This window comes from Palaemon carinicauda, chromosome 27 (genome assembly GCF_036898095.1).
Source record: "Palaemon carinicauda isolate YSFRI2023 chromosome 27, ASM3689809v2, whole genome shotgun sequence".
Taxonomy (NCBI): Eukaryota; Metazoa; Arthropoda; class Malacostraca; order Decapoda; family Palaemonidae; genus Palaemon; species Palaemon carinicauda.
Genome location: NC_090751.1, coordinates 12,885,577 through 12,901,838, shown reverse-complemented (window position 1 = coordinate 12,901,838; position 16,262 = coordinate 12,885,577). Strand labels below are relative to the sequence as shown.

At 33.4% G+C, this 16,262-nt stretch overlaps 1 protein-coding gene across 1 annotated transcript in view; it reads left to right on the top strand.

Moving 5' to 3' along the window:
• The first annotated feature begins 558 nt into the window (after nt 1–558).
• LOC137620475 (uncharacterized) overlaps nt 559–16,262 on the top strand; it is a 22,453-nt gene continuing 6,749 nt past the window's right edge. Inside the window, exon 1 of the mRNA XM_068350632.1 lies at nt 559–732. Coding sequence (XP_068206733.1) covers nt 559–732 — 174 coding nt within the window. The remainder of the gene's footprint in view (nt 733–16,262) is intronic.

Sequence of the window (16,262 nt, the reverse complement as noted above, 5' to 3'; positions counted from 1 at the left end):
GCTTGCTAGAGTACTGTCACTGTCCCTTGCTTGTGCCATTCATGAGCGGCCTTTAAAACTTAAAAAGCTTTATATATATATATGTTCAAGTCTCTATAAAAACACCACACAAATATTTTTTACTATTGGCTTGAGCGGGCTTAATAACGTTATTATATGTTTTTATTATCTTCAAGGCAGTTTATTTTCCAAAAGTTTATATTGCACCCTAACCGCTTTTAAAAATGCAAGTTTATTCCTAATCATTAATGCATCAGTTACAAAATCTTACATTCGTAATTAAAAGCGAGAATAAGATCTATCCATGCACTTCATTTCTCTCTCATTTTCTAATTAATTACCTTTCGCTTGATCATTATCGTTGATGATGTTTGTTATTTAACCACTAATCAAGTTACCAATGCATTGTAACGTTATTCTTTTGTCTCTGTAACACCAAAGTACCGAGCTTCTGTTTATATTTATTTTCTTGCAAAATAATGGATAAATTAATCATTTGGTAGTGTACCCGAACCTATAAATATTTAGATAGATAAGCACACACAGGCACATACACAGATGCAACCCTTCCCACTCCCTCCCGTTTTACTAACTACCACACGGCAATTTGGACAGTTTGTGAGATATTGTGGTTTCCGAGTGTACCTCTCGGGTAACCCCTCCCACCGGGGTATGACTACATCCTCTCCCCCTACCCGATGGACTGGGAGAGACCGATTAGTCGTACGTCCGGTAATGCTGCTGACCGTAACAGGAAAGGTATATATATATATATATATATATATATATATATATATATATATATATATATATATATATATGTATTTATGTTCGCGGGCTCTTATCCTAGGACATCTTAATAGGGGAGGAATTAGTGCCGACAGGACACCTCACATGATACCCTGCTGGCAATACCAAAGGGTCATTGCAGCGTTATTTTAACCCAAGCTGCATTTACTTTCTTGCATTCTACTTCACATCCATTCCCCGATTCTCTTCTTCCAACTTGCTATCGAAACTTTTCTCTCAGTGGCGCCTGGGAGCTGAATGGACTTCCCGGCCCAAGCGTGGGGCCATATGACCCAAATTTCTGAAGTCTAAACATCCTTTTTTGAATTTTCGTCTCCTTCCCCATATAAGGAAAAGGTAACCCTCTTCGATTTTCCTTTGTATATTAATGTTAATGCTTTACTACTTTATGGTCTGACTAGTGTCCGCTACCCGTCAAAAATATTTAGATTGATATGCAAACACACGCACACACATTCAACCCATCCCACCCACACAGTCTCTCCTAACTACAACACGACATTGTGGTTCCGAGTTTACCTCTCGGGTTACCCTCTCTCATCAAGGTATGACTACTCCCTCTCTATCCTACTCGAGGACAGAGAGAGAGAGACGGAGTAGTTAGTTATACGTTTGATTATTAATAAAAGAGGTACATCACGGAACCGTGCTTATGTTTTTTTTTTCTGTTGTTAAAAATGAATCGTAAACGGTTAATATATACACACACACACACACACACACACACACACACATATATATATATATATATATATATATATATATATATATATATATATATATATATATATATATACATATATATATATATATATATATATATATATATATATATATATATATATATATATATATATATATATATATATATATATATATGTATACCTTTTTGCATTTGGACTTTTCAGGTAGATGAAATTCAGAATATATCTGAAATAAAGTTATCAGGTCTCTCTCTCTCTCTCTCTCTCTCTCTCTCTCTCTCTCTCTCTCTCTCTCTCGTTAGAGGGGTTAACGAAGCATCTCATTGTTTTGCTACGTCTGTTGTCTGATCATGTACTTTTTTTTCAATTATAATTATCGAAAAAGATGAAAAGAAATATCCCGAAAAAAGAAAAATCTTTATATTGTTTCCCATAGATTTCCTTATAAGAAAAGACGTTTTCCTCAGCTGATTAAGATGTTTGAATTGATTCTGGTAATTTATCTACAGGTAGACGAAATGCTTCCTTTTGTGAATTATTTCCATCTAGGTTGATTGAAATACTCCAATCATGTTGATTTATGTGCCCCCTTCCAGTCTGTAAAGGGATCTTAGATCTTGCGTAATGATTTCTAAAAGTATCATTACTTAAACTGTTTGGAGAATGTCTTTGAAAGCTATCATTACTTAGAATAAAACGTTTGGAGAATGTGTTCGAAAGTTATAATTTTTTAGAATAAAACGTATGGAGAATGTCTTAAGTTATCATGACTTAAAACGTTTGGGGAAATTATTCAAGTCATCATTTCTTAAAATAAAACGTTTGGAGAATGTCTTCAAGTTATCTTTACTTAAAATGTTTGGAGAATGTCTTCAAGTCACCATTACTTAGAATAAATCGTTTGGAGATAATGTCATCAAAAGTTATCAATACTTAGAATAATACATACGGATAATGTATTCAAAAGTTATCAATACATAGAATAAAAGGTTTGGAGAATGCCTTCAAGTTATCATTACTTAAAATAAAACGTTTGGAGATTGTCTACGAAAGCTATCATTACTTAGAATAAACCGTTTTGGAAAATGTCATCAAAAGCTATCAATACTTAGAGGAAAACGTTTTAAAAATGTATTCAAAAGTAATCTATACTTAGAATAAAACGTTTGGAGAATGTCTTCAAAATATATAATTTCTTAAAAAAAAGAAAATGTTTGGAGACGTAGCCCTCTGCAAACGTTGCGGACACCTTATGCGGTGTTTATTGTCGGGATTACCTAAGGGTCTTTGCATCCACTTTTTATTCCTCTGTATGTACCTTTGGGATTATTGCCAAGTTTTCCTCCCTGTTCCTCTTAGTCAGGTCGCTGAATAGCCTCCCCGGTCCCTGTATCTGGCCATGGCATTAAATCTTAGATGTAAACTCAACCAAAAGTTATGTTCTTATCCTTACAAAAATCCAATTGTCGCTTATCTTAAGTCAGATTTTCGAAGCAATATACAATACATGTATATTTAATCCCGTTAACTAAACAAATGAACAAACATGCAGACAGAAACAAAAGCCTAACAATCTTGTGTAAGTAAAACAAATAAATTCTCTTCAGAATCTGACTAAGAACTGTCCGCCAACGCAACGAAAACACTTTGGGCAAAGATTTAAATCCAATCTCCAAACCATTTAGGGATCTTAATTGAATTGCGTATTCAAATTGATTAATTTGTTGTTCGATTCGAACGTATATTGGCGTTATTTAAGCCAGTTATAGCATTCTGCTCGCATTAATCATATGACATAGCTTGTAGAAACAGACAGATGTATTTTTTTTTTTCAAACCAATAAAAGTTTTGTTGTTGTTATGGGAAAGAGAATTCAAGAATTCTACAAAGGATTGAAAATACAATATCGAATTTAAATGTGTATTTTTTTTTTTTCAAACCACTAGAATTTTGTTGTTGTGGGAAACAGAAATTCAAGAATTCTACAAAGGATTGAAAATACAATATCGAATTTAAATGTGTATTTTTTTTTTTCAAATCACTAGAAGTTTTGTTGTTGTGGGAAACAGAAATTCAAGAATTCTATAGAGGATTGAAAATACAATATCGAATTCAAATGTGTATTTTTTTTCAAACCATTAGAAGTTTTGTTGTTATGGGAAAGAGATTCAAGAATTCTACAAAGGATTGAAAATACAATATCGAATACAAAAGTGAATATCTTTTAACAAATTAAGGTACTCCCTTCGGGATAATAAGATATTTCATATGGGAAAGCTATAATACTGTGTTCTATTTAATTGCCCTATTATTCAAGGTACTCGGTTTACCCAATTAGGATAAATTATGGAACAGTACTTTACCGAAGCTTCCTAGGATAAAAAAAGAGGTATGTGATGGAGATACAAGATTATATAGCCCTTGCTCATTAACGATTTTTTTTCCAACATTAACTATAAGCGTTAGGTTTATTTTGGTTAGGGTAATGGGCTTGTATGGTTTAGGATACTGGATTTGTTTGGATTATGGAAATGTGTTTGTCTGGGCGTAGGAACATGGGAGGGTTGGGAGAGTAATAAAAATTGGAATAGGTGGATTAGTGGCGAGAAAGATTGAGATGAAGGCTTGGGAAAACGGTTAGATATTTTTACCTCTTGATAGACACAGAGAATGTTTCTGTACGTATATGAGCGTGTGAACAATACTGATCTATGGAGTGCTGCGAACACATTCATTGGTTAGCCTTTAGAATCGGTAGTACTTCAAAAGTTCAAACATGTAGCAAATGTTTTTAAGTTGAACATAATAATAATAATAATAATAATAATAATAATAATAATAATAATAATAATAATAATAATAATAATAATAATAATAATAATGATAATAATAATAATAAAATAATAATAATAATAATAATAATAATAATAATAATAATAATAATAATAATAATATAGTCTGGTTTTCGTTTTGATCATCTTTTCGTCTTTATCATGGATGAAAATCTAGGTGTATTATTATTATTATTATTATTATTATTCTCTTTGTGCCCCTAATTGGAAAATCAGAATGCTGCAAAGCCTAGGGCTCCAGTTAGGGAAATCAACCCAGTACGGACGAAGAAGCAGAGTAGCAAAAGATAAATCACATAAATAAAGGTAGAATAATATGAATAGAATATTGAAATAGATAATACGAATTATAGACATACTACAGAATAAAGCAAAAGTCAATCTGTTCAACAAAAAAATGCATTTATACTTAATTTGAACTTTCGAAAGTCTACAATTTCCCTTGAACTTCTGAAGTCTATAATTTGAAATAGATAACAGCATTATAGACAAACTGCAACATAAGACGAATGGCAATCTTTTGAAAAATGGAATAGTACTCAATTTGAACTTTCGAAATTTCATAATTTCACTTGAACTTCTGAAGTTCTATGATTTTCATCTGAAGTTCTATGATTTTCATCTGAAGTTCTATGATTTCCCTTGAACTTCTGAAGTTGTATAATTTTCGTTGAACTTCTGAAGTTCCATAATTTCCCTGCAATTTTCTGTATTTATGTAAGAAGATTTTGAGTTAAAGCTGGATTATTTATTACCTGTTGATTATACAGAAAAAAATCGGGAGAAAACCGTTGTCAAAATATACGCTTGAACTCTTATTATCCCCTGAGCAAAGTAGAGTCCAAATCGGGTTAAAAGGGCTATCATTAGAATTCCCACCTTCTGGCAATTTCACTGATACGGGGTTTTATATTTCCGTTTTCTATTTTAGCAGGAGTTCGTCGAAGTTATAGGAATACAGATACGTTATCTGTGAATTATATAAATTTGGCAGATATGTTTTATTAATATTGTTATTATTATCCTTATTATTGCTATTATTATTATTATTATTATTATTATTACTACCAGCTAAGCCAAAACCTTTGTTAGAAAAGCAGTATGGTATAAGCCCAAAGACTCCAACAGGGAAAAATAGCCCAGTGAGGGAAAGGAGCAAGGAAATAATAAACTACAAGGTAATTAATAAACAATTGAAATAAGATAGGTTAAGAACAGTAACAACATTAAATTAGGTCCTTCATATATAAACTATAAAAACTCAAGCAAGTGAACTTCATCCCAAGACAGTGGTAGACCATTGTACAGAGGCTATGGTACTACCCAAGACTAGAGAGTAATGGTTTGATTTTGGAGCGTCCTCCCAGAAGAGCTGCTTACCATAGCTAAAGAGTCTCTTCTATCCTTGCCAAGAGGAAAGTAGTCACTGAACAATTACAAAGCAGTAATTAACCCCATGAGTGAAACATAATTGTTTGGTAACCTGTGTTGTCAGGCGTATGAGGACGGAGGAGAATGTGGAAAGAATAGGCCAGGCTACTCGGTGTATGTGTAGGCAAAGGAAAATGTACCGTAACTAAAGAGAGGGAACCAATGTAGTATTATCTGGCCAGTCGAAGGATTAAATAACTCTAGCGGCAGTATCTCAACGGATGGCTGGTGCCCTGGCCAGCCTAAAACAAACATGTTATCTGTTTATTGTATAAATTCAGCTCGCTTGTTTTATTAATACATATATTATTTGTGTATTGCACCATTCTGGCTCTCGTGTTTCATAAATACAGAACGTTAATTGTATATCGAATAAATTCGGCTGTCATGTTTTTTAAAATATAGATACGTTATTTTTGTATCAAATAAAGTCGACTGTCATGTTTTATAGATACAGTTCTTGTATATTTAATCGAGATACACCGGCTTCATATGGTTGCTTTATGGACAGGTATCTTGATATGTTTTGGATTAAAAAGACTATCAGTCCATAACTAACGTATTTTGATATGCCTATTGACCGGAAGAACATCCATCCAGCTCGTTTGACTCACTTTTGGAACTATACCGACGCATTTATTCCAAAAAAACACATCGAGTTTTTTTTTTTTACTTATATAATGTCCTATTGCTCCATATATACCGTCAAATTTCTTGCCATGGTGATTTCAGTTTGCTTATTCCAATGCTTATATCATTCAAGTTTTTGTTTTTTGGAATTCTGATGTTAAGATTATCACTCCATGAATTTTGAATGAGGTAAAAGAAATAATTACTTCCGCCAACGAAGGTGGGAGGAGGTTACGTTTTCGCCCATATTTGATTGTTTGTCTGTCTGTTTGTGAACGACTTCCTGACCACAATTTTACTCATAGACGAGTGAAACTTTCAGGGATTAATTTTTATGTTGAAACGTGGAAGCGATGCCGTTTTGAAAGTCCTAGGACAAAGGTCAAAGTCAAGGTCGAGCAGAAGGTCCACCGAATTAACCCTAACCTTAACCCCAAGTTTGCACATGGTTGTCACACACTTCAAATACGCCTACGATCTAAATTGATTCTGGGAAAGACAAGTTGGTTTTGAGAAATAAGCTGCCGTGGCAGAGGTCTGCACTCTCAGAGTGCCTTTCTAGTTTGCTATGTTTTCTTTCGCTTCTGCTTCCAAGGCATTACGGTGTATTTGATTTTATAATATTGAACTGTTTGAAATTCATCAATTCCTTTTCTAAGTAGGATATACATTTCTTATAATATAAAGGAATATATTAGCCAAAACAGACACATCTTCCTTATCCAAGTACAACCAACATTTCCAATACCACTATTTATATTCACTCTGACGCAAGCATTGCTGAATTGCTTTAAACACTTCAAACTTATTTTGGCGCTCTGCAAACATTTGCAAAAATATATCAGTTAATGATTGCATCCAGGCTTGAGAATCGCTAATGAAAAAGAAATTGACTAACAACACGTACCAACGGGATAATGTTGACACTGAAGAACGAATTTCATAATGATGCTAATTAAGAGAGAGAGAGAGAGAGAGAGAGAGAGAGAGAGAGAGAGAGAGAGAGAAATTAGGGTTATGGTGGCCTGTTGCTAACGTCTTTCCCTGGTGATTGGCAGACTGGGGTTCAAGTCCCCCTCAAAGTCGTTTGTTCCTTTGGTCACTGCAACCTCTCAATCTTTGTAAGGTAAACATGGGTTGTTTGTGGGGGGAGCCTGTAGATCTACTTGCAGGGTCATCAGCATCCATGGCCTGGCCCTCCCTGGTACTAGTTTGGGTGGAGAGGGGGCTTGGGTGCTGTTCGTGTGTATATGTAGTCAGTATCTAGGGCATTGTCACTATCCCTTGCCTCTGCCATTCACGAACTGCCTTTAAACACGTACCAACAGGATGATGGTGTCACCGAAACCAAGATTTCATTATGATGCTAATTGAGAGAGAGAGAGAGAGAGAGAGAGAGAGAGAGAGAGAGAGAGAGAGAGAGAGAGAGAGAGAGAGAGAGAGAGACTACAAGTGCCAACAGGACGATGTTGTCATGTCACCGAGGAACGAATTTCCAAATGAAGGTAATTAAGAGAGAGAGAGAGAGAGAGAGAGAGAGAGAGAGAGAGAGAGAGAGAGAGAGAGAGAGAGAGAGAGAGAGAGAGAGAGACTACAAGTGTCAACAGGACGATGTTGTCATGTCACTGAAGAACGAATTTCCAAATGAAGGTAATTAAGAGAGAGAGAGAGAGAGAGAGAGAGAGAGAGAGAGAGAGAGAGAGAGAGAGAGAGAGACAGAGAGAGAGAGAGAGAGAGAGAGAGAGAGAGAGAGAGAGAGAGAGAGAGAGAGAGACTACAAGTGCCAACAGGACGATGTTGTCATGTCACCGAAGAACGAATTTCCAAATGAAGGTAATTGAGAGAGAGAGAGAGAGAGAGAGAGAGAGAGAGAGGGGGGGGGGAGAGATGTTCGATCGACTTCATTAAAAATAGACGCAATGGAAATTGGTTTCCCACACAGATATTTCTCGCGGTAAGTGTGTAATATATTCATCTCTCGTAACATTACAGAGGCAGGAAAGGAAGTCATGCCTATCTTAGTCAGATCACGAGATCTACTCTTCCGCTATTCCATTTATCTATTTTGGTTTCATTCCTTTACGAGAGAGAGAGAGAGAGAGAGAGAGAGAGAGAGAGAGAGAGAGAGAGAGAGAGAGAGAGAGAGAGAGAGAGAGAGAGACGGGTGGGGGGGGGGCTAACGAAATTTCACATATCAGAGGTAGTTATTGTATGGGAGGAAGATTTTATTACAGTACATTACAACTCACATCTACGCATGTATATATATATATATATATATATATATATATATATATATATATATATATATATATATATATATATATATATATATACATACATATATATATATATGTGTGTGTGTGTGTATATATATATATATATATATATATATATATATATATATATATATATATATATATATATATATGTATAGATATATATATATATATATATATATATATATATATATATATATATATATATATATATATATATATATGTATATATATATATATATATATATATATATATATATATATATATATATATATATATATATACAGTATGTATATATCATCAACCGTTACTAGTCCACTGCAGAACAAATACCTCAGTCATGTCCTTCCAATTGCATCAGTTTCTGGTCTTTTTGTGCCAGTCCATGCCCACAAACTTCCTTAGTTCGTCGATCCATCGTCTTCTCTTCTTTCCTCTGCTTCTTTCACAATCTCTAGGAACCCATTCTGTTATTCTTAATGTCCATCTATTGTCTGTCATTCTCATTTTATGTCCTGCCCATGTCGATTTCTTTTTCTTAAGTGTTGTTAGAATATCCTCTACTTTAGTTTACTCTTGTATCCATGTTGCTCTTTTTCTTTCTTTGTGTTATTCCCATTATTATTCTTTCCATATGTCTTTGAGTTGTAACTAGCTTATGTTCTAAGGCTTTAGGACTATCTCAATAAATACTTTTCTTTTTAGAGAAAGGTGCATTTTACGTTTCATAACATAATATTGTTTACCAAATGCTCTCCAATTCATGGTTATCCTTCTTTTGATTTGCCTCGTGTCCTGGGGAAACACTTACTGTTTGTCCTTACTACGTATATTCATTAACAATCTCCAGAGCCACGTCCATAACTCTTGTTTGCGTTCTATGCTTTTTCATTTAATATTATCTTAGTTTTACTGATATTAATTTTTCCTCCTACATTTCTGCATTCTCTATTCAAATTTTCTATCATCTTTTGTAATTCCTCCCATGATTCACTAAACACAAATATATCATCTGCAAATCTTAAGTTATTAATGTATTCCTATCAATATTAATGCCTATATTTTCCCAATCTAAATTCTTAAAACCTTCTTATAGACATGCTGTGAACAATTTATGAAAGATGGGGTTACACTGCCTGACTCCTTTCTCAATAATACAAATTCCAAGTTGTATGAAAACGCTCTTTCATAAAGGGCACCAATTTCAAATAATTTTATTACGTTATTGTTCTGCACATCATTTATAATCGGATTTCCATCTCTTCGCAGTGTTACAGTTTAAGGAAATCCGTTAAAATTTTATATGAAAACGTCCCTTTTTTACACTGACGTGAATTCGCTTCACTCCATTTGTGTAATATATGATCTTTCTATCTTAAATTTGTTTTCTTGATTTGTTATTACAAGCACACACACACTCACACATTATATATATATATATATATATATTCATTTATATATATATATATATATATATATATATATATATATATATAGAGAGAGAGAGAGAGAGAGAGAGAGAGAGAGAGAGAGAGAGAGAGAGAGAGAGAGATGAGAAGGGTTCAATCTATGTGTGTGTATGTGTGTGCATAAGCATATGAATATTTATCCGTCATTTTTGACGGAAACGAAAAATTTTATGATAACGAACGACGATTATTCAGAAACTCACTGGTCTCTTATTTGGATTAGTAAATCCTTTAAATCCTATAAGAAAGGAAGTCCTTCGCATAAATTACCTTGGAGCCGGATGCATCAAGACAAGTGGGAGGGATACATGGAAGTCAAGGATTGATGGTCATTCAGGATCCTAGCAGGATTATATTTGTATTACCAAATCCCCTGACTCGTTTAGGAGGGAAGAAACGTTATACCTTGTTTAATGACTACTCTTAGTGCAGGATTAATAGGATATATTAACTTGGTGGGGTTTATTGATTCACAAATTCTTTGGATCTTGAAGAGAGGATGTTGGTGTAATGACTATTATTATTATTATTATTATTATTATTATTATTATTACTATCCAAGCTACAACCCTAGTTGGAAAAGCAAGATATGTAGAATGAAGGCAACTGGAAAGGATTTATACAGTGGATAAATGGTATATATTACTTGACAAGGTATGATGTAAAGACAATTTTAGTTATTTCCGCTATTTTTTTTTTGCTATTTCATAAATACAATTTATTCGTACCCTAACGTAATATGGCCCAATTCAACATTATATTCTGGACAAAATTAGAATGGCTAAAATCATTCGGGCTCACTACCTGTTCCCGTTTGAGATTCGAAGAATAATGACTGCAATTTAAGGCGAATATTTGCTAATTACAAAATCATTTCCAGTTAAAGAAAGCAAGTCTACGCAAATAACACAATTAAGATACTTGGCAGATGACATTGTGGCAATATAATGTTTGATAATCTAAGGAAAGTTTTCATCAGAGTGACGACAGAAGCTTGACAGAAAGAAGGAGGAATATTGTCTCTTGGGATTTGCCAGTGGCATCAGTGTACCTTACACGGTGCACTGTATGCATTATTGAGGGCCTTTGCAGCGCGCCTTGGGCTCTAAGCTATCAACAATTTTTAGTATTCTACTCAACGTTTCTTCATGTCTTCCATCTTGCTGTCCAACCTTTTTACTTCCAAGTCGTTGTTTAACTGTTATGTTTTCCTTAGCGTGGTGGAAGAGTTTGTGTATCGCCATGATCAGCAAAGCAATACTAGTCAGGGCCACCCATACTAGGTTGGTTTGCTGTGAGCGATCAGACAAAATTCTTCCACCGTCATCAATCCGCACTGGCCAACGTGGTGATGAAAAGTGACCAAACCCCAGACATGAATAAAGACGTCTGTGTCTTTTGTCCTGTAGTGGTCTAGAACCGACTGCATTTCTTTATATATATATTTCTATATATATATATATATATATATATATATATATATATATTTATATATATATATATGTATGTATATATATATATATATATATATATATATATATATATATATATATATATATATATATATATATATATATATATATACGTACATTTATATACACATATATATATATATATATATATATATATATATATATATATATATATATATATATACATATACATATACATATATATATATACACACACACACACACACACATATATATATATATATATATATATATATATATATATATATATATATATTTATATATATATACATATATGCTGAATACTGAATGGCCTCCCTGGCATTAGAGAGGGTGACGCCAACCTCTCAATAATGATGATGGATCACATTGAATTACCAATATGTATAATGAGAGGATAATAGGTTCCAATTTCCAGCACATTTTGGATTCTCTAATACTCTGAACTCTCTAGTTTTTCTTAGGAGAAGGTATTTCATTCTTTAGTTGAAATTACATTTACATTTTTATTCATTTCACATAACATGTGCAAGTACTTTCTTAGCTACTCGAATTAGATACGTAATTTTCAAAATTCGATTCATAATTATATATATATATATATATATATATATATATATATATATATATATATATATATATATATATATATATATATATATAATGTATTTTTTTATATTTAGTTGAGACGAGATTACGTACAGCATAGAGTTCATGTAGATGTGATTTCAAGCGTAATTATGTGTGTGTGTGTTTTTTTTTTTTTTTTTTTTTTCCTACTCGAAACGTCCCTGCCTGGCGATCTGTTGGACTGCGGTTCGAGACCTTTTCATGCTCGATATTTTCTTTTATGGCAACAACCTCACCATCCGTGTGAGCTAAGGATTGAAGGTTTGGGTGAGTCTATAGACCTACCTGCTAAGTCATTAGTAGTCATTGCCTGGACCTCCATGATCTTAGCTTGGGTGGACAGGGATCTGAGCACTGATCATATGTATGGCATTGTCATATTCTTTTTAATAACGTCATTACCAATATTGAATAAATTTTCTTTTCATTTTTTATTACTTGGCGGTTTATTTTGCTGAATTATAAATTAGAATGTAACATATTTTCCAGATTTCCTTGCGTGAATTAGACCAGCCTTAATTCATTTCATAATGAACTATGAAATCATGCAACGAAAAATATATTGAACCTTCAAAAAACGTATCAACTTCCGGAATATTCCTTTCACCACCCTTGGTCCTCGTTTTATAGAAGGGAAATTGAATATACTAGAAGTGTACGTGACAGATGAAGCGAGAGAAAATTCCACATTTTTTTCATGATCTCACCCAAATAACCGATGCCACATAATTACAAGAATTCCACCCTTCGCGGTGAGGCGATCGAGGGCACTGCCGGCGTCAGCTGACCGTGGCATCTCATCTTTAAGTTCCGGTGGATAAAATGTCAGATGCAGCGATGTCACAGGAATATATGTAAATAAGAAACGTCGAGTGCTGAATAAAACGGATAATACCTGCGAGGAAAAGTTGCAATTATTAATGCAGTTGGAGGAAATGAAGAGTTGTTACTTGGCGACGGGTGCCTCGATTTGAACCCGCATTGCAAATGGAATTGATTTATTGAATTGCAATGGAGGTAGGATGATCACCTGGTATTTTACTCAAATTTGATATGCTTCTTATTTTAGTTTTTATGCTGTTTATTCTGATGGCGCTTATGCTGTAAAATGTTATAGTATTCTCGTTTCTTTATTGGAGATTGTTTAGGGAAGATGATCATAAGAAATATAGATTTGAATTTAGAAGTTAGCGTACAAAAAGTGAACTTTGCTTTATTGAAATTCTGATTTGAATTGTGAAGGGAATATAGTCCTGATTTTAGGGTGAACTTTGCTAAAACTGTATGCCTCCTGGAATTTGCAAGCAAAATGGGAAATTTGGCGAAAATATATGCCTTCTGGAATCTGCAAGCAAAATGGGAAATTTGCTGAAAATATATGCCTTCTGAAATCTGCAAGCAAAGTGAAATTTGCTTAAAAGAAAATTATGCCTTCTGGAATCTGCAAGCAAAAGTGAAATTTGCTAAAAAGATATGCCTTCTGGAATCTTCAAGCAAAAGTGAAAATTTCTAAAAAAAAAAAAAGAAAAAAAATATATGCTTTCAGGAATCTTCAAGCAAATTGTGAAAATATCTAAAAATATATCCTTATGGAATCTGCAAGGAAAAGTTAAATTTTCTAAAAAAATTAAATATACGCCTACTGGAATTTGAAAGCCAAACGTGGATATTTTCCAATAAAGAAGGTTAATTGAGAATGAATCGATTTCAATTGGAAAGTGTGCAGCAATTTCATCCAATACCCTCATTAATACATACAGCACTCATGATCATCTCCCATGGCATGTTGAAACGCCGAACGAGTAGGACTGATTAGTGCAAATTATGTAAACGTTTCCTCGTCCTCATTGATCGTTTCATCAAACGTTACTCTTCATAATTCGTTTCGATTCCCCAACATAATTTTGCATTTTCATGCAACCGGGAGATCGATGCATCAAGATTGATTTTCACGTTGGCTTTATCACCATTCTACGCTCTTCGTTGCAATCAAATTATACTTCAAGTGGTGGACTGCAGGCATTAATTAAGGGTCTTTGCATTGTTTCTTTCGGTCCAAAACTTTATGCACTTTATATTCCTCTACTTTACTCCCGTTTACATATATTTCATAGTGCAGATGCGGAGTATTCGAATTTGCAAATTTGTGTCGAGTGGCCTCCCAGGCCCCAAAGCTGGGCTATATATACTGTAGTTCTAGGTATGATTAGTGTATGTTGCAAATTATAGTGGATGAAGAATAACCCTGACAAAAGTCAAATTATAATTGTAATAAGACCATTGATCTTTGCATAAATAATGTCTGTTTAACATTTTCAACTCATTTAAAATTCTATGTGTGATTATTGAATACAAATTTAATTATTAGAAACACATTCTGTCTGTCTCGTCTTCAATTGCACAAAAAAAGAAGAAGTTTGATTCTGTCTCATAAGATTTTTGGTGATCAATCTATAGAGAATAAATGTCTTGGCTCTCACATTATGTCGTGTTTTGAGTATTGTTCACCTGTCTGGCCTTCAGCTGATGTCTCTTATCTTGATTTGTTGGACAATAATTTTTGGTCTATTAAATTTCCTACTGTATTTCTGACCTAGATGGTAATTTCTGGCATCGTTATTCAGTTCGTTTATTTGTCCATGTTGTCTAATATTTGCCATACCTCTGACCATCCTTTGCATTTAGACCTTCCCAGACTGTACCTTCCTGCACATAGATTTAGGCATGCAGTTAATTCTAACAGACTTGCCCTCTCTATCATGCTGTTGAATCAGTGGAAACTTTAGAAGCTCAAATATGCTGTAAATGCTTTTCTGTTGAACAGGCTGATAAAAGTATCTTTTCATAGCTTATATCAGACTGACATATATAACATTGTTACTGACATTTTATTTCGTAATTTTTTAATATCCATTTACAAATTTTGTTCGTGACTTTTGTATTTTCTTTTCGCTCTGGGCTGTTTTCCCCATCGGAGTCTCTGGTATTCTTGCATTCTGCTTTTCCAACTAGAGATGTAGCTTACCTAGAAATAATAATAATAATAATAATAATAATTACTAATATTATTATTATTATTATTATTATTATTATTATTATTATTATTTTTATTGCTATTATTATTATATGGCAATAATTCATTAATATACTCCAATTAAACAGAGAAATGTAGTGTTGAAGAGGAAATTGACTAATTTGAAGCTACTAATCAAGTACATGAATGCGCAATTGCAATATATTGCAATTCCCTTGCTAACTAATATGACGGATTAAACATAAATTTTGCGTAAGGATACCTCGGATTAAATTTCAATAACATGATATACTTACCCTATTTGTTTCCCAAAAGCTACACCTACAGTCTTCCTAGGGGTATTATTATTATTATTATTATTATTATTATTATTATTATTATTATTATTATTATTATTATGGTTATTATTTATATAATTATTATTATTATGGTTATTATTATTATTATTGTTATTATCATCATGATCATAATCATCATCATCCAAGCTACAACCCTGGATTGAAAACCATAATGCTACAAGCCAAAGGGCTCCAACAGGAAACCACCCCAATTAGGAAAGGAAATAAGGAAGTAGCAAATAGCAACTAATGAATAAAATGATATAGAATATTTAGAGATCAGTAACAGCGTTAAAATAGATCGAAGAGACTTAATTCAAGCAGTTCAACAACAAAAAAAAAAAAAATACAAAAAGTTTGAACTTTTGAAGTTCTATCGATTGCCTTCACTGACCCTCAAGGATTACTTAAAGATCTTTGTACCCACTTTTTATCCTTCGATAGGAGATCCACTCCCGTTTCCTTATTCTTATCTTGCTATCCAACGTATTAACATTTACTTCATAATGCATCTGCGAGGTTACCCCAGCCCCAGTTACGTATTTTAAAGGTTTAAAGGCCGCTCATGAGAGGCAAGGGACAATGACACTGCCCTTTCAAGTAGGACAATGC